This window comes from Asterias amurensis, chromosome 6, assembly GCF_032118995.1.
Source record: "Asterias amurensis chromosome 6, ASM3211899v1".
NCBI classification, from domain to species: domain Eukaryota; kingdom Metazoa; phylum Echinodermata; class Asteroidea; order Forcipulatida; family Asteriidae; genus Asterias; species Asterias amurensis.
The window spans coordinates 225,723-252,316 of record NC_092653.1 but is presented as its reverse complement, the minus strand read 5'-3'; the positions used below and the strand labels follow the sequence as shown (position 1 = coordinate 252,316).

Sequence of the window (26,594 nt, the reverse complement as noted above, 5' to 3'; positions counted from 1 at the left end):
TGGCAATGAGGATCTCAGAAAGACTTCAAAGATGTCTAAATGCGTTGTCGATTTGCTGCATGTAAGCTCCAATCTATAAAGATGATGTTTAAGATGCAATCTCTTTGAGGGGCATTTTCTTTATTGTGAGCCCCTTCATTTACCAGATAAGTCTCTGGAGTTTACTGGAATCAGAATCCTTCCTTACCTTGTCTCTGCTCCTCTTCCATCATATCTTTATGAAGTGCCATATATCTTTCCTCATCACATACAGCTTCAATTCTTTCCTCTTCTGCTGAGATGTTTTGTCGACTGGAAACCCACCCTACTGATTGATACTCCGAGAGACTATGTAAATGAGCTCGCCCATCATACCTGCAACAGATAACAACCAAAATAGTTCTTTGTGAATTATATGTAATCTGATTATAAGTCGAGTTGGGGTTGCATTAAAGTCACCTGGAAATAGAATTTTTTTTCTTTCAAACATAAGAGTATATGCTTACGAACAATAAAACAATTTTTTAAGTAATTGTTTGTCATGATTTAAATGTTTAAAAAATATGTAAAGTTGTTTGGGGGGCTAGTTCCTCCTACTCCTTTGCACGTGTGTTTACTATACACATTACAGGCAAAGTCTGCCTTGATTGATGTCATGAACAGCGCCCTCTCGGGTCGGGGTCTACTCTTAACTTTGTAAATAACATAAGAACTGATTTTTTAAAACCTTAGTTAACTCTTTATTCACATTCCACTCATCAAAACACATATACCTGTATTAATGACAAAAGCTTTATTTTGAAAAAATACCACTTCCAGGCGACTTTAAAAACACATTTACTTTGAGCTATAAAGGTAGTGGACACTATTAATTGGTAATTGTCAAAGACTAGTCTTCACAGTTGGTATATCTCAACATGCATAAAATAACAAACCTGTGAAAATTTGAGCTTAATCGGTCATCGAATTTGCGAGATGTATTAATGAAAGAAAAAAAACCTTGTGTCACAAAGTTGTGAGCTATCTGATGCTTGATTTCGAGACCTTCTAAACTTGAGGTCTCGAAATCAAATTTGTGGAAAATTACTTCTTTCTCGAAAACTACGTCACTTCAGAGAGAGCTGCTCCTCACAATGTTTTATACCATCAACCTCTCCCCATTACTCGTAATCAAGTAAGGTTTTATGATGATAGTGTCCACTACCTTTAAGTGATCACACAAATGTGACAGGAATACAATTGTACAGAATACATCAAAGTATAACGCTTTTGAGTTTCATAATATGGGAGGCTGAGGCACTATATTCTCAGATTCAAAGTTTGGGGGATAAAAACTGATTTGTCCATGTTCCACATAGAGATTCCGCTTCATACTACCGAAAGCTGCTGTACATGTACTGTTAACCAAGTAAGTTTTTATTGTCGATAAATTTAAGAGTTGTTTCCCACCCTCCCTTTAAAATATTTCAAAATAATTAAACTATAAAGGTAAAATGTTAAAGTTGGGTTATGACATTATTAACATAGCACCAGGGTGTAACCAGGCTGAACATAAAATTGATGTATGACAGGTATTAGGGTGTGGTCTTTATCTCCTTATTTGGAAGAGGCGTTTAATGGAATGACAAACTTAGGCATATGTCAAGTCCCTCACAACATTATGTTCAATCTCCTGGAGTTGTAACATTATGTTCACAGGTTTCATGAATAATAATAAAAATATCAAATTCTTGTATAGCGCATTTCACAATAACCATATCAATGCCCTTTACATTAGTGCACTGGTCATAGGGCCAATATCATCCCTTTTAATGTTTCTCAGCTCCCTTGGGAGTATACAACCCTGGGCGACAGTTTATATCGCTCTAAAGCTTCTTCATTCACAATATCAACCTTTATGTTACCTTAAACTAGTCCTCCAATCAGATTGGCAGAATGGAGTGGTGATAAAAACCTTTATAACACCCCTTACAAGTATTCTGCCTGCTCATTGGTTTAGAGCGCGTCACATGACATGTCTTAGTTTTGCTAGACGACGGCCGTGTGATAGTGCGTCGGTTTGCCATGCGCTAGTCCGAAGACTAGCACACGGCGCCGTGCGCTAGTCCGACAGACTAGCACACTGCGTCCAGTACCCAGACGTCCGTTGCGTGCACGAGGATGATAAATTAATAGTCTGTAACCATTTCGCATTGCACGACACTACATGCAACACGGTCAGTAAAAGTGTTTGCAATCTGTATTCGCGTCGTCCGTGGATTGTAGCATTCAGGTCTGTAACTTAATAATAATAGTACAGTATTTAGAAATGTTTGGGGTGTTATAAAACAAATATTGACTGCTTTTACTCGTGCAATGGTTAAAAACTATGACTCCCTCGGTGATCCCCAGAGCATTCTATTTTCCCTCGGCTTCGCCTCGGGAAAACAGAACGCTACGGGGATCACCTCGGGAGTCATAGTTTTAACCATAGCACTCGAAGCAGTCAATATTTGTATAATATTGCATGGCTAATATCAATACCATGCGTCTTGTGTGTTCTATGTCACACGCCAAGTTTGCTTGAAGATAAATACGTTATCACACGCGCGCTCGTGGAAATACGGAAAATATAGCGCGTCACTTGGCCATGACACTCTACAGTCTGAACGAAACACTTGCAAAAATATTTTCAGAGAAGCAACCAAAGGCAATAAATGTGTCACACTATTTTGGATGGTATCCTTTTCAAATTAAAAACAAAACAAAAAAACTGTGTGTAATTATGTAAAATAATTAATTTGTTGAAGCTCAGCAAAACTTGAATGTATGCTAAGACAAACTTTTAGTACCAAGGCCACTTAAAAATGTCCAAAATTTTTTCCTACAATCTTCCCTTTAACATCACAATATTTTGCATTATACTCTTAACCCACAACAAGAAGAGTCCCTTCAGTATTTTGGGCAGTCCATTGTTTCTTTATTAAAGCAACTTTAACTTTGAACGTCAAGTGAATATTTTGAAAGTGAACTAATGCTGAAATCAGACTGCATAGCAGAGGGATGGTAGCATGTTAATCCAAGCCGATGACATGGAGGTGCTAGCCATGATAATCTACTGTACGTCATTAGGCTAAAGGCATTAATATCAGGTAAGTATTTGGATCAACACTCGAAATGAAAAAAAAAACAGTTACAACAAAATGAAATCTGTAGCATTCTAGAAACACCCAAGGTACAAATTAATCATCAAGAACACATTTTATGTCAATTAAAACAACTAAATGCGTCTCATTTGAAGGTGTTTAACTTCATCATTTGTTCCAGGATATTTGATAACTCTTTGGACAAACAGCTTGGGAGAACCCTGAATTTGCTCCTAATAATGCCTTAAGGTAAAAGCTACACCTTATCTAATTTAGTTTTCCAAACCATTGCAATGTAAGCAAAATCCCAAGCATGCAAAACTTTGGCATACAGAGAATTTAATTTGTCTATGTCGCTTTAATTCTAAAATCAGCTGATCGCAATTTCAAGCCTTTTCACCATATAAGTTCACAATGAACCACCCTGGATTTGACAAAGAAATCAAACAAAGAGAGGGAAATATCTCATTCATTTTGTTCCTTTTCAGGATTCTAATATTTCCCGCACTTGAATGAATCTAGTTTGTCACTCATTGTCAAACTAGTTCTGACCAGTTCTACCTGCATTTGGACATGATGTACAAACATGTACATGAATGTACAGCACTGGGCTATGAATATAGAACAGTTTCCATTTTGTAGTCTCAATAGATGCGTGTACCTACCCTGGCTAAGCTACACTGTACAGTATGTGCATTCAAAAGCATTTAAAATACAAAGCCCTATGTGCAGTGTAATCATCAAGTGGTTTTTGTGTGCACCAAGTCTTTACTAAAAGTGGGTGGTTTCATATGCGTGTATCCAATCTAGCGGGGAATAGCACAAAAAACTGAACACAAGAAAGTAACACACAAATTGCTCTTTTCGAAGGAGGAGAGAAGCTTTTTATAAATACCTCAGACAGTTTCTCTACTCCTATTGGTGGATGGCGCATCACGTGGGGGTGTTTTAACAGTTGATAATGACCAGTGTTTATAACCGGCTGGCTTCCGCGTGTCAGTGCGCAAGGTTATTACGCGGTATGTGCAATTCATAGCTACGTAACAGCGCGTAATTTATTTTGAAGCACCCGCGCATAATCTATTTTGAAGCGCACGCGCATAATCTATCTCTAAGCGCGGGCGCATACACATACTGCGTGCATACACATAACCCACGCACAACACACTCTTCACAAGGTTTTTGAAAAAAGGGTTTCAAACCTCAAAGTTAAACTGTCAAAGTGTCTGTAATAGTATTTTTTTTACATTTTTTTAATAAAAGGGCATTTATGAATTGGAATAAAAGAGTAGTGACACATTCTTACACGTCCGTTTGCAGGGTCCTTGCCGTGCGATAAAAGCCCTTGCCTTCGGCTCAGGTTTTTATCACACGGCAATTCGACCATGCCGGTTTTAAACGGCAGTGTAAGAGCTTGTCGCGACTTTTTTATTCCCTTTTTTACAGTTTAGATTTAGGATGTTAATGTTACTTGAAACTGGAGGATTGTAAACTGGAATGCGCCTTCCATTTATTTTTTGTATACTATATTTTGTATAAATTAATGCGAACACTCAAATGCAACACTTAATTAATCTTTGAGTACATGTATGCACTGCGACTCAGGCTGTGTAAATTTAAATTACACTCTAATTAACCACATGCGTGCCATCATTACCATAGAACAATGACTTTGTTTCTGAAACACAATTTCATTTCTCAAACAAAACGTAGCAGACAAATTTACATATTATACAGTGTAAATAGTAAGTCCAAATTGCATCTATATTGTGTAAGTGTTGTAATAAGAGAACATGTCTTGACTTGTTTTGTGTGATGGTTGTGCAGCATCTTGTGACTCAAGAAGTGCAGTTACACTCCTTAGAGTCTACTGCATCTTGTTATTACTGCATTATTCAGTATTGAATACAGTACTTCAGGAATTAATTTCTGCATGAATGATAAGTCAATATTGTACTACAGCAAACTAAATCAAGCATTCTTTGATTCATTTATGAAAATATCCAACCAGAAAGATTACCGTCAGTCCAATGACAGGTACAAACATGTAGGATACAACGATGTTGTCAAAACTGTTTGAATGCAAGGTTGGGTTATATTGCCTCCATTTGTTATAGAGAACCTTATTTTGAAGGGTTCTGCATAAATGTAGGCCATAAAACTACAAAGCATGATTGTTCAAATTATCTGCTAAGTGGAACGTTAAGACATCATTGGTTCTTGTACAGTTAGTTCTACACATTTTCCCCAATGCTGACCCAGTCAAATTACCCCACTTTCTCGATTCAGTTTCGAGTGGAATGAGTTTGAATCTTGTCTAGCTTTGACAGTTTTTAAGAGAGCACCAAGTTAATGAAGGCATGCCTCACTAAAGTCTTTAAAGCCATTATACACTTTTGGAACAGAAAAAAAAAGATAACGGATTTACAAAAACTGTCAGGGTTTTCAGGGTTTACAGAAGGTAGAAGGCATAATGGTAGAAGACAGTATGTACCACTTACCATTATGTAAATAAATAGTGCCAGTCATTGTCCAACACTTACAACGTCAATAAATAGGTTTATCAAGCAGAGAGAAATTAAGTTTACCAATCGCAAAGCACCAGTTCATAGAAACTTAAGATGTTTTGGCTGGTAACTATAATCCTTGTTGGAAACATTGTTTGTTGCTCATTTTTTTTTTAACTGCTTTTATTCGCAAAACTTGAGTAATAGAACAGCAGGGAACCATTTAACAACATGTATGTAAATTTAGCCGGCGCACATGGCTACATAACATCCCAGGGTTTGTAATGTAATGTTAACATGAGTATGAACTATCTGCACGTTATATTAATTTGTGACAACAAGAGCACATAGCCATAAAGTATGCATTTCAATGTGAAATTGTGTAGTAAAGATATGAACATTGTTACCCATCGATACCAGTCTCTGGGCAACCTGTAACTTTATACAAGAAATCATGGACCATCATAATATTTGTGCGGGCTAGTGCTGACTGGTGTTTAATAAGCTCTTATATTAACCAATCATTCATGTCATGGCCATGTGAACTTCTTGTATTTTAAAAATACACTTCGAGTATTTTCCTGGAAAATAGTTATCAATCAAAGGTCAGTACAGGTGTACACACAGTCATATACAACAGATGTACAATAATTTGAATACCAAGTCAAACTTTCTTTTAAAATGCTTTTAATAATTTACTCATTGTTATTTAGCCTATTAAAGTCTCTCTTAGATAATATTTATCACTAAATATTTATCACTAAATTTATCCGAGTGCAATGTATATAATTGTCATGTCTAAATCTTAAAAAACACCTTTCAACTGTTAATTCATATTATAGAAGTGAATGAAATTTACCTATGTAAAATGAAGCTAAGTTTCTGTGTCCCCCCCCCCAAAAAAAAAAACACCTGTAAATAAATACGTCATAAATAATTTGTTGGAATTCCTCCTGAATTTTCTACCATGACATGAGAGTTAAAGGGACACGTTGCCTTGGATCGGTTGAGTTGGTCTTTAAAAAGCTTTTGTAACCATTTGGTTATAAAATGCATACAGTAGTAAGAAAGATGTTTTAAAAGCAGAATACAATAACCCACACCCATTTGCCTCGAAATTGCGTGGTTTTCCTTTTACTTTGCGAACTAACACGGTCGGTCATTTATGGGAGTCACAATTTTGACCCCCATAAATGGCCAACCGTGTTTGTCAATGAGGTAAAAGAAAAACCACGCAATTTCGAGTGATACTCGTGTGGATCATTATATTCTACTTTTAAAACATCTTTCTAATCGTGATGCATTTTACAACAAATGGTTACAAAGGCTTTTCAAAGACCAACTCGACAGATCAAAGGCAACATGTTCCTTTAAAAGAGGCAAATATTGATCATAATAAATAAACTACTTTCCCTTGCTTCGTTTATAATATTTTTTTGGAAAGCCCTTTCCATACAGCAACACTTAAAATTACATAAATCCACAAAATTTGCACTTCAAACAGACACAAACTGTCCAAAGTCCCTAGTGAGATGTTCTCAAGTTATCCATAATTTATGGGACAGTATTGTATAAAGACTATTGTCCTTGCACTGGAGATGCTTTTGTTACTATTTCCCAACCTTGCTAAAATTAAGCGAGGGACCCTTGTTAAAATGGTGTCAGTTTAAAAGACCATTTTTACATCACACTCATTGTGTGTTGGGCCCAGCCAGCCTTGTTAAACCAAACCACTGAATGGACTGCTACATGTTTTCAACTGTTTGACCTCTGTGTGACCTTACACTGAGGACAACACATCATCTGCTTAAAGGTACTCTACGCATTGGATGGCCTACATGTATTGAATGTTACACTAAAGCTACTCAACATTTCTACAGTACACCTTCGTTAGGGCCTAGTTAAATGCATCAATGCCTGTTTTCAGGTATTTTTTATATTTAAAGGAACGTGACAGAATTGGTACAAAAACCGTGAAGATCACAGATTTACATACAACTTGCATGGTCTAATCATGATGATAGTAGAAAACATCCCTTGAAATATTTCTGTCTGAAATTTCATATTTGATGAGAAATAACAAATCTAATTTCGCGTTTGGAGTTTATCGCTCAGTGAGCGTTTTATTTCGCCATCGATGTAACACAAAATTTGTAATCGGTGTTTCACTATTCTCTCGTGACCCAGATGGCCGATTGGTGTCAAACTTCTACAGGTTTGTCAGCTTATGTATATGGTGGATTACATTAAGTGATTACACTGCCAGCAACTATTTTGCTAGCAAAACCAATTCTGTAATGCTCCTTTAAGTTTGTATGTACATAATAAGGCAAAGCTGCCTAAATTTGCATCTTGCAATCAGTGAGATTAATAAGGAACAGGTTTCCATAGTCAGGGAGATTTTCAATTTGTTCACCAGCACATGGAAAGATTTGTTGATTTCCAGGAAACTTTCTTCAGAATCAGGGAGAGTTGGCAGCGCTGAATTAGAGACAGTTTGGAAGTGAGGGTTTCCATTTCTGAAAATTGCTTGTGGAACATTAAAAAACAGTATAAAGATTGTCCAAGTGAGTTTATTTAACCATAATTCAATACTTAATTGACAAATACAAACCACAAATCATTGCAATGAATGAGGACAGTAACAATGGTACCATCACCTTTAACAGACACTGGGACTGTGATGATGTCAGCAATTATAGTAGACCAGATGGTTAGGGTTTATCGTAATGCTTAATAAATGTATAACTTCCGCCTACTTGGCAAATATTGCCAATGAAAAAATGGTTGGTTCCTGCTTTACGTATTGAACGTTATGCAATGTGCAAACATCATGTCACATGCAGTGAAATATTGTCATTAGATTTTACTAAATGGCAGATATGAGAAAAATATTATCGAATGAAAAAGAGAATTACCATTACACTAAAAAACATAAATCATTAAAAAACTGTTACAAACATTTCAGATGCTAAAAATCCATTACACTGAACAGGTTGTTTACACATCTATTGAAAGGTGTACATAGGAAGGAGTGAGCAATTAGACCAACATTAGTAGCATCTTCCTCATCATTGTTTGGAATCAATTAATGTTGACACTGATTGAAGCATTGCGTCAATGTAACCTTGCAAAAAATAATCTGCAGAGGTTTCTCCAATGGTGATACAGAATTCAATCAAATGTGTATTATAATGTATAATGTCAGAGTTCATGCGAGAGCTACAATGTACATATTGCAGTCCAAAAATGTTGGAAGACTAAAACTCAGCCCAAACATTTTCAGACTATAGAGAGGGGCTTTTTTTAAAAGCATGTTAAGACATAATGAACATCTTGTATTTGAAATTTAAAAATAAAACTTCAATCAAAACTTAAATCTTGCAAAACATTGCAAAAATCACCCTGAATATGGATTCTATGATATTAGCCCAACTGTTGGTGATCAGTCAGTCCTAGAACTAGAACATTAAACCCCCTAGAAATAAGGTCAGAATCAGAACATTGGGTACTTCAAAACTGCAATTCAAATTATCTCTGCAAATTGTCAGTAAAAAGAGTATTACTCTCAAGCATGAACTTGATAATTAAAAAACTCCTTTTTTTATATTACTTTCTGAATAGAGGTAAATGATTAAAAGGTTTGGTCATGAATGACAGACTTGACTAGTTTGTAATAGAAAGCATGGTCTAATGAAGATAATCAGAGCATACCAGACAATAAATACACAAGTTATAAATGCCAAACATCGCAAACTACATACAAAAGCTCTCAGGCGCTTTAAAAAAAATATTGAAGAACAAATCATCCAACAATCTTAAACCAGAAAGTAGAACATTAAGATCATTAACACATGATTCAGTGAACAGACAATTTAGTATACAAAACCTGAATGTACTCAAGTGCTTGGATGTTTATGTGTGACTTTCAAGTGTTTTGCCAACTGTTTGAATTGGAAAAGCCTAAATCATTTGCAATCTTACATCAGTCTAGTACTGAAAGGTGATGGATTTATGACGAGGAGGGGGGATTATTGCTGACAGAAAGGTCTTAAACTAGGATCTCAATTTAAGAAGATGTTGAAATGAAGGTAAATTGTAAATCATTCTTTTAGTAACCCCATGAGTTATCAAGGGCTTCTTAGAACACTATCTTCAGTACCGCTTTAAAAGTACTACTATCAAAGAAAGTATTATTTAAATGGAAAAAAAAAACACTTGTACATTTTTGTTCATCAGGCAATATACAAATTTGAATTAAGATAAAACGCAATGAAATTTTCGTGTGTACACATTTACACCAGCAACCAAAATCATGTTGGGCAGGGATAAGTTTACAGATAAATAGAAACCTAAACTTCCAACCATCAATAGTGGTAAAGAAACCACAGCGGTAAAGAAACCACAGCGGCCATGTTTCATGTTACCAGTTGCCATAGTCACTGTACATTCAAAGTGTTTTCATAGACTCTTTGATTGGGGTGCCTGTTTGTAAAATTCCAATGGCCTTGCCCCTAAATGACATTCGTGAAGAGCAGTCTAGTATGCTGTCCTACCCTTGATATTAGTTTCATTGAATTAATTGTTCACCATACTGTATTCTTACACTATGTAGTGAAAATAGAACTTGTGAAACTTGAAGAGTGTCTTGTTGCAGGAGAATGAGTATTTCAAACTACCAAGTATTTAAAAGTAAGTTAGAATTGTTTTCTTTGTGAAAACCAGACAAGATAAATAAAAAATAATAAATAAATGATAAAATGGTGTACATGTATGGTTACATGTACATGATTCGTATAATCCACATCCCCTTTAATCTGCAATGTAAAAAACGCACACCCTTAGGCACAAACACAAAGAAACAAAGAAAATACAGAAAAACCTGGACACTTGATCATGAGCATCAGGAAATTGGGCAGTATGCACGAACTGCATGATCAGTCAGGCAACAAAATAAATAGGATGTGCCACTCAGTCTGCATCCATACATGTAGTTAGGTGGTAACTGGTAGCACCATCTCTTTTGTGTAGTGTTGGTTCTGAAAAGAACCAGAGGTTGAAACTCTGATCTCCTTGCTCTATGCTCTGATTGACTTCAGAGAATGCTGGACTCTACATGTTAACTTCACTGCATGTAAGACTACAAACCAATTCAAGAACAATTATACAACATCTTGTAAATTTTACTTGTACATAGTAAACAAGAAGTTAACATGATCTGGCTTTTGCTTGTTAAAGTTGTTCTCTTTTTTTTATATTGAATCAATGACTTTGAAAAACAGTCATCCTAAAATACATAGCCTATATGTATGGTAACAAATATTCCGTTTTCTCCATACTGTGCCTGAGGTGTCAATGGAACAGTGCTCTTTTCTATCTTGTGGATTGCTCAGCTCGGAAGGTGAGAAGATGCAATGTCTTGAAGATGCAGTAGAAGAACACAGAGGTGTGAAAGGCAGAGATAGTTGATGCTCGCTACATACGTAGTACCTGCTACATGATGTACGTGTACACAGACTGATTCATGGAAATGAGACAGCTTCAAGTCTTCTGATGTACAAGTTTGAAGTCAACTACAAGCAAAGACAAAACGCGGTAGTCTACAGCGTTTTTTTCTTTCTTCTAATCTCATTTGCTTTATATATTTAAGTTTTCACAGATAACATTGTGTTCATCAAAATATGTCAACAGCAGAAGAAACTCTCTCCAACTCAATGGAAAACTCACTTATTGAGTCTGGGCTTTAATTAAGTTCCCTAATTAGTAGAGTTCCCTTTTCTGTGTCTTTCTGACAGACTAATGGAACACTAAAAATGTCTATAATTATTAATTCTATTATTATTTCACCTCTGACCCTAAGTAAACATATAGTTGTGATTAACTTGGTATAGTTATTTCTCACCTCCAAGAACCCTATTTGTCAATATTTTTGTCATTACAAGACACTCTGCATACACTCTCATTAATTGATGTTTTTATGAGTAACAAGTTGTAGAGCGAGGTGCTGTCATATCTTAAAACTCTCGAAGTTTCTTTTGTTTCTGATAATTTTAGTATTTATTCCTCCAATGTAACTGATACTTTTGTGTCCTACATCATGACCAAATGAATTAAGACTGGGGTGACAGACAGTGTTACATGTATATTACCAATGTATGTTAACTCTTTAATGAAAGCTTACCTAAATCGAACCTAGCAAGCATTAAATCTCATGAATTACCTGGTACTTTATTTACTTTAACAGGATGTGCGAGATTGTCTACCCATTCATGCATAAATAATGGTTTGATGTATCCATACATTTATTGGTTCAATTTCTCAACCAAGCAAGGACTATATGTAAATAAATACAGACAAGTACTAGAATGCGTATCCGATCAGAATCGAACCAGCCTAGACCAGCATAAATTTAATTAACTAGACTAGTGGCTACGCACCGCCAAGGGAATTATCCTGACCACCCCACCCAAACAAATTAACTTTATTTACAGCAAATTCTCTCAGGGTATCAGTCATTTAGCTGTAGGCTAGATGAGTGTGAACCAGGGAAAGGCCACTAAGCTCATTTACTATGCATTCGTGAGGATCTGCCTATCTGCCAGATGGTTAAGTTAGAAAGTTGTACGGAAATTGCTGGCCTGAAATAACACAGCAAGGCCTTTATGCCTATTCAGAAGCTTCACATAGACAATACAATTTCAAATAAAAATGCCCTTCGCAAAATGAAAATGGTCTTGCTCTTTCAAATATGAAATTCCAGACCTTAGTTAAACAAAGATTTTGTTAAACAAGATAAATGTCACAAATTACAGGTGAGGTGTTGCAAGTCCTTCCTAGATGCACCATTATTTACTGGGGCCTACAGATAATACTGCTGAAAAGGTAAATATACGTATGTAGGCTCCAACATCAAATGTGACTTTTCTTCCAAGATGGTTTAATGATAATGTTTTGTTTTCTTTGTTTGTAGTGTATAAGACAATTAGCAGCAGTACTTGTATGGGTACCTGACTTCTCTAGCCTGGGGTCATATAAAGGTGCTGTAAAGGTGAGCAATGGGACTGGATTGTCACGATTGTGGTCATAATAATTGTCACACATCACAGTAATCAGCATGATCAGAAGACTCATCTCTACGCCAAGATCTATAGTCTGCTGGATATTATTTCCTTAGGGCAAATACAGTGAAGACTTCATGGGTTTAGTCTAGTAACTCAATAACCAGCAGGGGGCACGTACCTCCCGAGTAAGAAACAAAAAAAAGAAAAAAAAAAAGAAAAAAAAAAAAAAGAAAAAAAAAAAAGAATGGTGTGTTGACAACACAAATGCCCTGCTGAGATAGGAGTTGCTACACCAAGTCCTTTTTGATGAGTTATTGTTTTAGCCATACTGATCTTAATATTTATCTGAGGGGGTCCAAAAACAAGCTTCTTGGGGATCCCTTGACCAATCCACAAACCAAGTTTGGAGTTGATACGCCAAGTCATTCTTGAGATATCGCTCGGACAACATTTCTTTTGTTTTAGCCATACTGATCTTAATATTTATCTGAGGGGGTCCAACAACAGGCTTCTGGGGGATCCCTTGACCAATCCACAAACCAAGTTTGAAGTTGATACGCCAAGTCATTCTTGAGATATTGCTCGGACAACATTTCTATTGTTTTAGCCATAATGAGCTTAACATTTATCTGAGGGGGTCCAAAAAACAATAGGTTTGATACGCTAAGTCCTTCTTGATATATCGCGATATATCACGATATCGATTAAGTATCGCAATATCGTGATGTATTTCCAAGCTGAGACATCTTGCACCCCATAGGTTTGGAGTAAAACAAGAAGAATAGGTCATTAGAACACCTCTCTTATGCTATAACTGTCTCTTCTACAACTTTCACTGGGAGTTTGAAGACTGATGATGTCAAATTTAATTAATCGCGATTATATCGAATATCGCGATATATTGTCGGCGATATACATGTATCGTGAATAAAATAAATTGGTATCTCCCAAGCTTAGTGTACAGTATTACCCTAGGATGGGATGAGAGACCCACTTTACTCTAGGAGTGTGGCTGGTACTGGCCAATGCCATGGTTTTAATGTGTTCAGTATTACCCTAGGATGGGATGAGAGACCCACTTTACTCTAGGGGTGTGGCTAGTACTGGCCAATGCCATGGTTTTAATGTGTACAGTATTACCCTAGGATGGGATGAGAGACCCACTTTACTCTAGGAGTGTGGCTAGTACTGGCCAATGCCATGGTTTTAATGTGTTCAGTATTACCCTAGGATGGGATGAGAGACCCACTTTACTCTAGGGGTGTGGCTAGTACTGGCCAATGCTATGGTTTTAATGTGTTCGGTATTACCCTATGATGGGATGAGAGACCAACTTTACTCTAGGGGTGTGGCTAGTACTGGCCAATGCTATGGTTTTAATGTGTTCGGTATTACCCTAGGATGGTATGAGAGACTCACTTTACTCTAGGGGTGTGGCTAGTACTGGCCAATGCCATGGTTTTAATGTGTTCAGTATTACCCTAGGATGGGATGAGAGACCCACTTTACTCTAGGGGTGTGGCTAGTACTGGCCAATGCTATGGTTTTAATGTGTTCGGTATTACCCTAGGATGGTACGAGAGACCCACTTTACTCTAGGGGTGTGGCTAGTACTGGCCCATGCTATGGTTTTAATGTGTTCAGTATAACCCTAGGATGGGATGAGAGACCCACTTTACTCTAGGGGTGTGGCTAGTACTGGCCCATGCCATGGTTTTAATGTGTTCAGTATTACCCTAGGATGGGATGAGAGACCACCTTTACTCTAGGGGTGTGGCTGGTACTGGCCCATGCCATGGTTTTAATGTGTTCGGTATTACCCTAGGATGGGATGAGAGACCCACTTTACTCTAGGGGTGTGGCTAGTACTGGCCCATGCCATGGTTTTAATGTGTTCAGTATTACCCAAGGATGGGATGAGAGACCCACTTTACTCTAGGGGTGTGGCTAGTACTGGCCCATGCCATGGTTTTAATGTGTTCAGTATTACCCAAGGATGGGATGAGAGACCCACTTTACTCTAGGGGTGTGGCTAGTACTGGCCCATGCCATGGTTTTAATGTGTTCAGTATAACCCTAGGATGGGATGAGAGACCCACTTTACTCTAGGGGTGTGGCTAGTACTGGCCCATGCCATGGTTTTAATGTGTTCAGTATTACCCAAGGATGGGATGAGAGACCCACTTTACTCTAGGGGTGTGGCTAGTACTGGCCCATGCTATGGTTTTAATGTGTTCAGTATAACCCTAGGATGGGATGAGAGACCCACTTTACTCTAGGGGTGTGGCTAGTACTGGCACATGCCATGGTTTTAATGTGTTCAGTATAACCCCAGGATGGGATGAGAGACCCACTTTACTCTAGGGGTGTGGCTGGTACTGGCCCATGCCATGGTTTTAATGTGTTCGGTATTACCCTAGGATGGGATGAGAGACCCACTTTACTCTAGGGGTGTGGCTGGTACTGGCCCATGCCATGGTTTTAATGTGTTCAGTATTACCCTAGGATGGGATGAGAGACCCACTTTACTCTAGGGGTGTGGCTAGTACTGGCCCATGCTATGGTTTTAATGTGTTCAGTATTACCATAGGATGGGATGAGAGACCCACTTTACTCTAGGGGTGTGGCTGGTACTGGCCCATGCCATGGTTTTAATGTGTTCAGTATTACCCAAGGATGGGATGAGAGACCCACTTTACTCTAGGAGTGTGGCTAGTACTGGCCAATGCTATGGTTTTAATGTGTTCAGTATTACCCTAGGATGGGATGAGAGACCCACTTTACTCTAGGGGTGTGGCTAGTACTGGCCCATGCCATGGTTTTAATGTGTGCAGTATTACCCCAAGGGTACAATGTACTGTTCCCTATGGTCTATTGGTTTCTCTATCTGATCACTAAGGTAGGGTTTGGGAATGTATTGATCGCTCAGACAAGAGGCCTTCAGACATACCTATTCATTAAAGAGATTGAATTTACAATAGAAAGCCAATCCCAAAATCACCAGTGGAGATAATACACTAAATAGGCCTTTCATTTGCACTACACATACGGTACATAATACCATGTATTCCTTTTGGCATCAACTTTCTCCAAAGAAATTTTATGTGTAGGCCTAAGTTTCAGAATTCTTCAATTTACACTACTTCTTCTTTTCTTCTCCTTCTTCAAATTCAAGTGAAATTTAATCTAAAAAAAAAACCCATCCAGGTTATAAGGAAAAACTGATACTGTGTATGTGATAATTTTGGGTCAAACAAAGACAAAATTACTAGCTACAGTGGAACTTTACACATTTAGACATAAAAATATAAACTTTGGGTTAAACAAAGATAGATTGACTACATATTTATGTCAAGCTGGAAACACTCGTTAAAATTGTATCAAAAACAATTACACATTATTCCGTTTGAATTAGATTGTAAGGCCTACATTTCAATTTTATGTACATGTAAGACATCTTAAAGCTGACAAATATTCAATAAACCAATTCGTATAACATCCTGAAGGACTTCCATGTTTTTTCCCCAATATACACCCATTTGACAAAAACAGATAAAGATTCACAACACAAAATGTAGAGATCTTTCTTTTAGGGCATCCAGGCAGTTCTTTGTCCCCAAAATGGAAAGGCACTGGAAGCTGCTCAAAGCGATAAGCATTGAATTACAACCTAAGCATGGTGTGTATTACCTTACTATCGCTGTGTGGTTCAGGTATGCTGAATTGCTTGGTTGGACTCACTGAATGAGGCATCGGAATCAGGTTGCAACCCTACAATTAATATCCTCAAAGGAATACCACAGCTGAACAGTAAAGATTCACCTGGCTGGGACCATGGATGATGGAATTTCTCCCAGAATAATTATGTTTGGGACTTCAACATGTATCAATTTAACTGACATATCAATTTGTGGACAGATGTCCAGACACTACAATCACAATGTTAATTTTAGAGCAAATTAAACGGGATGTATTTCTTTCATTTAATATTGCCTTAACCTGGAATCCTGATAACCCAGTTTGGTTAGAAATGGAGTCAATGAGGATTTTGAAAGTCAAAGTTGCTTGTTGTGAATTTGAGAAGGCATTAACCTACATTGTGCAATTGTAGTTTGTTTAGGATTACAAAGAAGTAATCCTCCTTCGACCTTAAACAATAATTAAAATTAGATTTCAACATAGTTTGTGTAAATTTTGAAAGATTAAGTACAGATGTTAAGACTCACTACATAAAAAAACTGTCAATTTGGTTTGCCTTTAGTTTTTAAAGTCACCTGGAAACATAATTTTTTTTCTTCTTTAAACATTGGTGTATGTTTCTGAACAATAAAATAATTTTTTGAGTAAATGTTTTTAAAGATTAATATGTAAAAAGTTTTGTGGGGTGACTCCGCCTACCCCTTTTGTGACGTCAATCGAGGCAGACTTTGCCTCAATCGAACATCGAACACACATACGTGCAAGTACATTCAAGTACTAGTTGTGAATTGATACGTTTCGAAAAAGGTTTTTTTTCTTGCATTTTTTCGGCAATGTCGACCAGGTGTAGGCCTATTGCTGCTGGATGCAGCAAAACAACTAAAGATGGGGTCAGTTTGCAAGTCTTTTCTAGCTGTGCAACAACACTTCCAGCCGTTGTGCTTTGAGAATCAGTAATACACTACACATTGTGACATGAAGAGAAAAGTTCTTTTCTAAAACATGACGCCATCCCAACAATTTTTCCAGCTAGTGGGGAAGTCGAAGAAGGTACCTGAAAGACGTAACGAACCTAAAGGAGCATTTGCCCAACGTGAAAAATCAGATGTATTGTTTCAACTTTGAGGGCTTGTTTTAGCTTGCGCCAAGCGTCACTATCTTGTGTTGGCACTGCATGCGATTCATCGCGCCTTGATTGACGTCACGAACAGCGCCCTCTCAGATCGGGCTTATTTTCAAATTTGTAAATAACATGTATGGAAACCAATTTTTTAAAATCTTAGTTAATTGTTTATTCATATTCCACTGATTAAAACACATATTTCAGTGACAAAAGCTTTATTTTGACAAAATACCACTTCCAGGTGACTTTAATATCTCCTAGGACAAGTCCTAGGTTAGAACTAGTCCTAACGCTTTGTGAAATCAACCCCTGGACATGTGTGTCTGTTAAAGAGCAGTATTCTCACTTGGTGCATCTCAACTCTAATCTCAACATTTACATAGAATATTATGGTTCAATTAGTCATATATAGAAGTTGCAAGAAAATAATGAAAGAAAATACACACTAAAAGAAAGACTACAGGCTTGAAGTCTTTCTCAGATTCAATTGTTTTTGACACTAATGATAAATTACTTCTCTCTCAAAGACTATTTTACTTCATAGGGAGCCATTTCTCACAAATACTATCAACAAAAAGCTCTCTGTTGCTCAACCAAGTACATGTAAGTTGTTATATATGCAAATTCTATTATCTAGAGAACCAAATGTGTCCAGTGCCTTTAAGAGGACTCCCCTGAAATTTGGTTAAACAAATGCTAATGCTGCTAGGCTGAAAATCATACCCAAATGAAAAAAATAATTTCAGTGTTAAAACATTGTAGTAAATTTATACCTATTTAACATTCGCAGTTAACTTAATATTTTGTTTAGAAAATCCAACTAACTATTTATGTATACTAAACTTAGCTATAGCTCAGACATTTTGTACTGGCCAAAGATACCATTTACTAGGAAGTCCAGCTTGTTTGTCACTATTGAATAGAACTGCCTTTGCATCCAAAGGAAATGCCTTTGTCTCTCTGTAATTAATATTAATAAAGTCCCTGGATTTATAAAGCTCCAAATTACCAAAAGATATATCGGTTGGCACGTATTCTCTGTCCCTTCACCTAAAACTAACCCAAAATCCAGCAGAACCTGAAGGACATTGTAGTCAATGAGTAACCAGAAGGATTTGTAAAAATCCTAAATAATTAACAAATGTTTTGGCGTGCAATGGTTAAAGTCACCTGGAAGTGGTATTTTTTCAAAGTAAAGCTTTTGTCACTAATATATGTGTTTTGATGAGTGGAATGTGAATAAACAGTAGACTAAGGTTTTAAAAATCAGTTCTTATGTTATTTACAAATTTAAGAGTAGACCCCGACCCGAGAGAGCGCTGTTCGTGACGTAAATCGAGGCAGACTTTGCCTGTAATGCGTAGAGTAAACTCAATTGCAAAGTACATGTACGGACCAAGTCATGAGTTTGTGCTTGTAAAAAAAAAAAATTGTTTTTTTTCCGGCAATGCCGACCAGGTGTATTGCTGCTGAATGCAGAAAAACACTTTTTGAAATGTACCAACTCACGACTTGGGACGTACATGTACTTTGCACGTGTGTTTACTATACGCATTGCAGGCAAAGTCTGCTGCCTCGATTGACGTCACAAAAGGGGTAGGCGGAGTCAGCCCCCCAAACAACTTTGGGAAATGTATTTTTTAAACATATAAATCGTGACAAACAATTACTAAAAAAATTGTTTTATTGTTCGTAAGAATATACTCTTATGTTTGAAAGAAAAAAAATTCTATTTCCAGGTGACTTTAAAATACTGTTGCGTCCAGCGAAGCAAAGCAAGCACAAAACATTCATTAATACTTGTTTCATAAAACACCTGGGCTGAAGTAGAGCAAAAAATTCTTGGGAAATCAATTGTGTCCTAAGTAAATCCACAAACCAAAATTAAACCAAATAATTTCCCAAATCTACATCAGAAAATAAAATAATAAAATCCTTTGACTAGAACAAGCAAGGCATAATAATTGTACATTGTAGAGTTTTCTCCATCAATACAGCAATAAATAATTAAGACAGATTTTTTATTCTTGACATCGTTGGGTAGGGTGGGAACAATTGAATCATACTTTTACCACCTGGCCAAAAACTTTCACCTATCTGCATGTGTTTTTTTTGTATTGAACAACACAGTATGATGAAAGAAAAGGGGAAATTTTGTGTATCTGCCACCACTTCTTTACTCATTTTGACAAAAAGGTATCTCCCTGAGTAAACTAAATATTATTTTTTTTTTACAAATGATAAAATGGTGGCAGGATACAGAAACTTTAGGGAAAAGGGAAAACTGTTTGCTCCCTTTTTCTTCCCCACGGGGGCACAGTGCCTTTTAAGTTTCAGCCATTCAGCCAAATCTTCCAGGCAGTATAAACAATATTATTATTAAGGATAACTTTCCATATGGCGCCACCACTTTTCACTCATTTTTACAGAAATGGATATCTCATTGAGGTAAATTAGATACTATATATATTATCTGATATCGTATGAAAAAGTGGTGGCGCCAGTATACAGAAACTTTTCCAATATTAAATACTCATACCGTCAGGTAAAAATAACTTGGGAGTTCTCAGCTTGGCTTCTAAATTCAGCAGCCAAAGGCATAGGCCCTATTACAAAGTATTATATGTTTTTTTAAATTTAGGATATTTTTTGTTTGTTTAGTCAATATTTTATTTAAGTAAGTAAGTGTACAACAAACACCAATATTTCCATAGAAAAGTTACATTACAAGCATAAGGCATGAATGATATCCATTCCTCTTTATCATCTCAATGCAATCAGACCACCATGCATGGATGACCATGTTGTGAATTGTAACCAACCACGCACTACTTACCGGTCGATCTGTAACGAGGAATCCCCCATCCACGGAATTAAATGTTCCCCTCGATCGATCGCCAATGCCCTCTCGTCGTCTCGGAACAGCTTGCACTGATACCCCACCACATTTATCTCCTCAATTTCCCTCTGACGGGACTTTTCAGCATCTATCTTCTTCACATCCAGGAGCTGGGCCCGTTTGTTCTTCATTTTCTTACTTATTTGCGCCATTTTTGGCCCCTTTTCTCTGTGTTACGTTAGTTTGTCGTCCATCGTGAACAGGTTTTGCATAACGTTATGAGATTTTGTGTCGAAGTGGTCTGATACCCAATGGTTGTATGTTTATGTATGGTCAACGAAAATCGGGTGCGCTGTAGTCGGGTAACCCTTCTTGTTATCTTGTTGAAAACAAATGTAGTCGAGGTTAGATACCATTCTCGTTCTGCATACAATGAAAAGGAACCCGACTGCACGTGAAAAATAGACGGTCTGCATGAATAGCGCCCGCAACTGTATTGTTTGCCTGTATCTTTATTAAAAGAATATAGTGTTTTTTTCAACTTCAAGTTAACTTTATAGGTTTTGGAATTTTTCCACAAAAAATTCTTCACTGACAGTGATGCAACTGTTGATAGTTAAAACCTTGCAATAATTTGGACTAAAATATTCAAAATTTTCACCCCAAGTGTATTGAATATTAGTTCAATTCAAAGTTATGACACTTCAGGGCGACAACTGCCTCCATACCCACAAAATTTGAACAGTGCCCCTGGTTGAACATTGCAGCCAATGAATAGTTGTTCATTGGAAAAGGTGCCGTTATTGGTTTAACGCGAGAAATTGTTTCTAGGTCTCTGCCATTAATAACGAATATTCTATCATATAACAATTTCTTTCAGTAAACATCTAGACTTGTGGACAAGTCGTTAATGGTCCCACGCAATGAGATAGTCGAGTTGTGGCGGTGCTCTCGCGAGATCACTGCTCTCGCGCGAACTGCTGGTTGCCCGACTGAGTAGAAGTCGGCAACTAGCAGTTCGCAATCTCGCCATGGCACCGCCACAACTCAACTATCTCAGTGCGTGGGACCAGAACGACTTGTCCACAAGTCTAGTAAACATCAAGCTCTTTCTTACATATACTATTTTGCATTTGACTATTTTTCCGAGGTAGACTATTCCAGACATTGAAGACTCTTTGAGAGAAGTTACACCTACATCCAAAGTTATTGTTTACAGTTGGTTTATACAGCTTTAAAGAAAGACCCCTTGTAAAGTGTCCTGCTATCTACTTGTTCTTGATTTGATAAAATAGAAAAGCTGGCGACATCCATGGACTTGAATGCTCTTTTCACAATTCTATTCAAGGCAGTTCATAGTGTGCCATTTGAAATAACTGGGTCTTTCTCCGTACAAGGTAATAGTTGTGGCCAAAGTTGTCGTCCGACTCTTGGACCGTTGCACAATAGATTGCCTGTTCTAGTATGCATAGCCTGACATTTATCTGAATTGAAATGCAAGCACCATTTTTTTCTGACAGTTCTGGAGTTCTACATATTCTACATGTTCTTGAATTTATGTTTCATCTTATTTGTTGACTGCATTCATCATACATTATGACTGACAAAAATGAAGGCACTGAGTAAAGACAATGAAAGGAACTAAAGACTCAATTAATTAATGTACACAAAGTCTGACTCAATTTTATTCTAAAACGGCATAAAAGTAGGTTTGGTACATGTACATAAACAGACAATAATGAACAATTTCCCCAAAGATTCCATTTTACAAATCAGTAAAATAAAATTGTGTTAAATAGTACAGCAAAATTTTAAATTGAAGGTGCAGACTTTTCTCTGGAAAATGAAATAACATCACCTGTTATTCTTGGTACAGAACCGATGCTTCTTGAACTTACAAACCGTTTTCTTCATAAGGTATTATATTGGTCCTTTGGAAAAAATGTGGGGCAATACAATCTTCAGACTATTTAATCACAGTTTTTCTGATTTTTCCAAAGGCAGAAGAATCTTAAATCAGACTAAAGTAGGAAGAATATCATGCCTTGTTTTAACAAATTTGGCATGGCACTGATAAAAAGGTAATTTGAATAAAAATAATTACATTTATTCATTTTTTTCATGTTCCAATCTTACTTCATTTATTACTCTTGTATTTAACAAATACTTAAATTTGACAGTTGAAAGAACTCCTTAAAAAAGGAAGGTTCTTCTGGGAGAATGTTTTATTCCAGTTTGCATCAGAGATGATTAATTGACTGTATTAGTTGTGCATGATGAAGGAGTAACCACAGCTTTGTCCCAGTTTAACCCTGCAAGTAGCCTCTGTAAACAAAGAAGAAAACACCAATCACATATTATCACTCTGTAACATTATTTCATGGTTTGGTTGATTGTTTGAAAAAACAAACATGTGTGTCTGTCAACCATTATTCAAGTTAAATATTGTATATTTGGTTTGCAGAAATTTGCAAGGTAGATTATTTTCTTTTGAGAACTTGTCCTGCTTTATATTCTACTAGTAGAATTATTACTAGTGCGGAGTAGATTTTTGGAACTCATGACTTCTCTACTCTTGTTCCTGCAAACCAAATATACATGGATACCTCACCATGCAATGCTACAAATCCAATATACCGGTAAGTTTAATACTGATATACAAGCAGAGAACAAGCATCTAGCGACAATTATGAAATGATATGTTAAAGGATTTGGGTACTTTTTGCGACACAATGTCCACAGATTTACATTAAACTCACACCATTTGAAAATAATGATAGTAGAAAACTTACCTTAAAATATTACTAGCTAAGGTGCTGTAGTTTTTGAGAAATTAGTGAAACAGTTTCACAAAAATATGTTTTACATATGCTAAAATAATTTACGTCTTTAGAGACAAAACTAATTTGTGTGACTTGTTTTACTCATTTCTCAAAAACTACAGCAAGTTTTATTCTAAGGGAAGCTTTCTACCATCATTATTTTCAAACTGTGTGAGTATAAGGTAAATCAGCAGAAAAATTGTGTTCTGAGTCCAACAAAAAGTACCCAGACCCTTTAACAGTATAAACACTTAGGTTTTTTTGGTGACAAATTTTGCTTCTTTGTATTTTCACAAAAGGCAAAGATCTTTTTTACAGTTTTCACAAGCAGGTTAACATTGAAACCCTCCTAGTCTAGGTAACATTTGACCAATCATTTGAAACAATTCACAATGCATCATATGTGACCTTTTGACACAACCACTGCCAACACCCACCCAAACTTGAATGGAGTTTACTGTGTGTTGCATAATACTAGAGTTCACCATGTTATTGGCCCCTTACAAGCAAAGTGGTTGAACGTTTTGATACAAATTACAAAGTTTTGCAAATTCATTATAGGGTAAGAAGTTTGCAACATCCCAGTTCAATATTTCATTTGAGACTAAAGCAAGTAAAAGAACAGACATTTTTTTAAATATTCAATTATTGACAATACTGGCCCTGTGGTATAAATGCAACAAGTGTTATGGCCTCATGTCTTGAACCCTAATCAGTCTTTATCAAAAAAAAAAAAAGATTATCTGAGCAAGAGTCTGCTAGGGTTGAGCTATGAGTTCTTTAACCCTTTTTGCAACAAGACTTCAGTGTTCTCCAACATGTAAAAGAAAGCTTGGCGCACCGCCACACTCTCTCACCGTTCTGTCCCACCGCCTAGTTCAGAAGTAGCTAAAACTCATTTGTTAAAATCTAACTAATTTTGTTTGTTTGTTCTCTTTTAAAAAAACTTTGTACAGCGCATTGGGACTCCGTGTGTAATGCGCTTTAAAAGAACGGTTTATCGTTATTATTATTATTAGCTGCCAAGGTTTAAAATCCATCTGCTTTGTTTTATGCCAGAGTGCATCAAAGAGCAACAATCAACATTTGTCCAGGCTCTTGAGCGAGCCCTGAAAAGGCTTTGTGCTTCCCACTTGCATTGGTCCCCTCTCCGCCCCAACCACTTAAATTTCACAGTTGGAGATCACTGAGACTTAACAAATAAAAGGAACTTACGGAAGCTTCATCCTCATGAAGACTCTGCACATGAAGAATGACACAAGGATACAAACGAAGCCAACAAACAAGAGCAGGAAGCGATTGAGTTTGGGTAACATGGGTCCATTAGATTTATCTAGAACCACAAATCCAAGGCCACCGATGGTAAAAAGGAAACTCGATGCAAGGCCTTCCATGATGTATTGGCCGTTCACTCGGTATGGCATGAAGGCAACCTACACAGAAAAGTTTGGGGAAAAAGAATGAAGTGATTTGGTTGATTATTGAAATAACATTGGAAGAACAATATTATAATCTTGAATTATTAACTAAAACGTACAAACTGAGCTATCTAGCCCCTATTCTGGTGGTCTCCCTAGTTTCTAAATATCTTTGTCAGTCAGAAGCCATTCACATTCCCTTGTGGTTCATCTAACTTTGTGACCCCCTTAAACCAATGACACCATCAACATCTTGGGTGTTTCATCAAATTAGACAAATAACAGCACTACTGAAATGAAATCAATCATACATTCCAGAATAGAAAGAATAGAATCAATCAATTTGGGTGTCACTGTCAGATGGCAATCTATAGATAACTCTTCTGAACGTATAAAAAGGATTTATCAAAATATCATCTATAATTCAAACTGGTGGTAGATGAATGTGGTACGAGATATTTCTTACTGGTTTTTGATGTCCATTTTCGTCTGTTGTTGAACCAACACTTGGAGGTTCCACAATGACATCATAAATTAAACCTGTGCAAAATAAAATATGAGAAGAATGTTACAGAGATTGAATGATGGAAGTGGCTCAACTGCATGGTTGTAATCAGATCTTGTTCTGATAGTTAATGATTGAATGTCTGCAAATTACATATAGCAAATGGCAGAATCCAACAATGTATGCAGTGTGGGGATTGGAGTGCTAGACAATAGGACCACAAATAGGAATAATTATATTTTTGTAAAGGAGTGCAGCACCCGGTTTACTGGGTCTTGGTAAGTGAAAACTGGGGGGGGGGGCATTATGAAGAAAAATCTCTGCCAAAAATGCAGTTTCCTGTTTGCTCCTGCTTATATTAAGTACACAAAATTATGGGTAAAGATCGTACTGTAGTACTAGGCTTGTTAGAGGGACAAGAAGTGGCCACAGGGAGTGATACTGGTGTGGCACTATTTACCTCGCATTTTGCGACCTTTGAAAACTTAGCGTTTAAGACATGTATCGAAGGTGGGCTGTAATGGTGACAGTGATGAGACCGATGTTAAAAGCGGAGCCATTAACAGCTCAACAAGGTGGGCTAATGATTGACAGGGTAACTTTCTGTACGGTGTCACCACTTTTTCACTAATTTTTACAAAAAGGGATATCTCATTGAGGTATTGAAGATTGAAGATACTATATTATTTCATATCGAATGAAAAAGTGGTGGCGCCATACGGAAACTTTTCCGATAAGGTTTATCGCGATTCAGAAACACAATGCATTGTGGGAAGGAATATGGGGTGGTTTCTATGCAGTTTCTACAACTCGCGCACGCAACGCCTTTACCTTTGTGTGGGTTCAACAGCGCCCTCTCTTGATATTTTGCTATTCGCGATAAACTTTATTGACAACATACGTTCTTTTTGTATGATTGTTATTTATTTAAATTTAATAATAAATATTAACAATAAAATATTCAAACAAGTTACTAAATAATACTAGTACAGTAGTAATCTACATCTTTATGATTGGTACTTATAATTACAGTTACATTTCCTCTAAATTAATCTTAAGTTTGGTAAAGTTAAGTTTTTTTTTGATAAAAAAATATGTAAACAAATAAAAAAAATAAAAAAGTTAAAAGAAAGAAAAAACTAACCTCCTGTCACAAGAAAATATGAGCTAAGAACGATAGCATAAACTGTCATTGCTGAAGGTGTGTGTAGCCATGTTGGCCACTTTAGTTTCAAGTTCGGACATTCCAAAACAGTGAAGGGAGATGCGAAAATACGCTCCATGTTTCAATCACTTCGCTCGCAAACCTTCACGAGTACAGAATGTCAGTGTAGAAAAGGGATCCAGGTTCGTCGACACGTTTCAACTCAACAGTTTATTTTCAGCAAAGTATTTTTAATTAGTTTGTTATTTTTTATATCCGTTTTTTTTATATAAAAATACTTGCATATTTATGTAACACTTTTGGTATTAATCGTTAGCCATTTTATATTTAATTATGATGTTATTTATACTG

General features: G+C 36.7%; 2 protein-coding genes across 2 annotated transcripts in view; both read right to left on the bottom strand.

Moving 5' to 3' along the window:
• The window catches only part of LOC139938412 (splicing factor, suppressor of white-apricot homolog), a 68,710-nt gene extending 48,094 nt beyond the window's left edge, over positions 1 to 20,616 (bottom strand). The window contains exons 1-2 of the mRNA XM_071933917.1: positions 20,331 to 20,616; positions 188 to 354 (exon numbers count right to left, since the gene is read on the bottom strand). Coding sequence (XP_071790018.1) covers positions 188 to 354; positions 20,331 to 20,545 — 382 coding nt within the window. The 5' untranslated portion in view covers positions 20,546 to 20,616. The remainder of the gene's footprint in view (positions 1 to 187; positions 355 to 20,330) is intronic.
• A 1,374-nt stretch (positions 20,617 to 21,990) lies between these two features.
• Positions 21,991 to 26,432, bottom strand: LOC139938228 (oligosaccharyltransferase complex subunit ostc-like). Its single transcript, XM_071933636.1, has 4 exons — positions 26,223 to 26,432; positions 25,040 to 25,113; positions 24,371 to 24,588; positions 21,991 to 22,658 (listed from the first exon to the last, which is right to left on the bottom strand). The coding sequence occupies exons 1-4, from the start codon at positions 26,359 to 26,361 to the stop codon at positions 22,640 to 22,642; spliced, it is 450 nt and encodes a 149-aa protein (XP_071789737.1). The 5' UTR covers positions 26,362 to 26,432; the 3' UTR covers positions 21,991 to 22,639.
• Positions 26,433 to 26,594: the final 162 nt, after the last annotated feature.

Coding starts and splice junctions, on each gene's coding strand:
- LOC139938228 (XM_071933636.1), bottom strand. CDS start 26,361: ATGGAGCGTATTTTCGCATCTCCCTTCACTGTTTTGGAATGTCCGAAC. Junction 25,114..26,222: donor ATATTTTCTTGTGACAGGAG/GTTAGTTTTTTC, acceptor TATTTTGCACAG/GTTTAATTTATGATGTCATT. Junction 24,589..25,039: donor AAAATGGACATCAAAAACCA/GTAAGAAATATC, acceptor TTTTCTGTGTAG/GTTGCCTTCATGCCATACCG.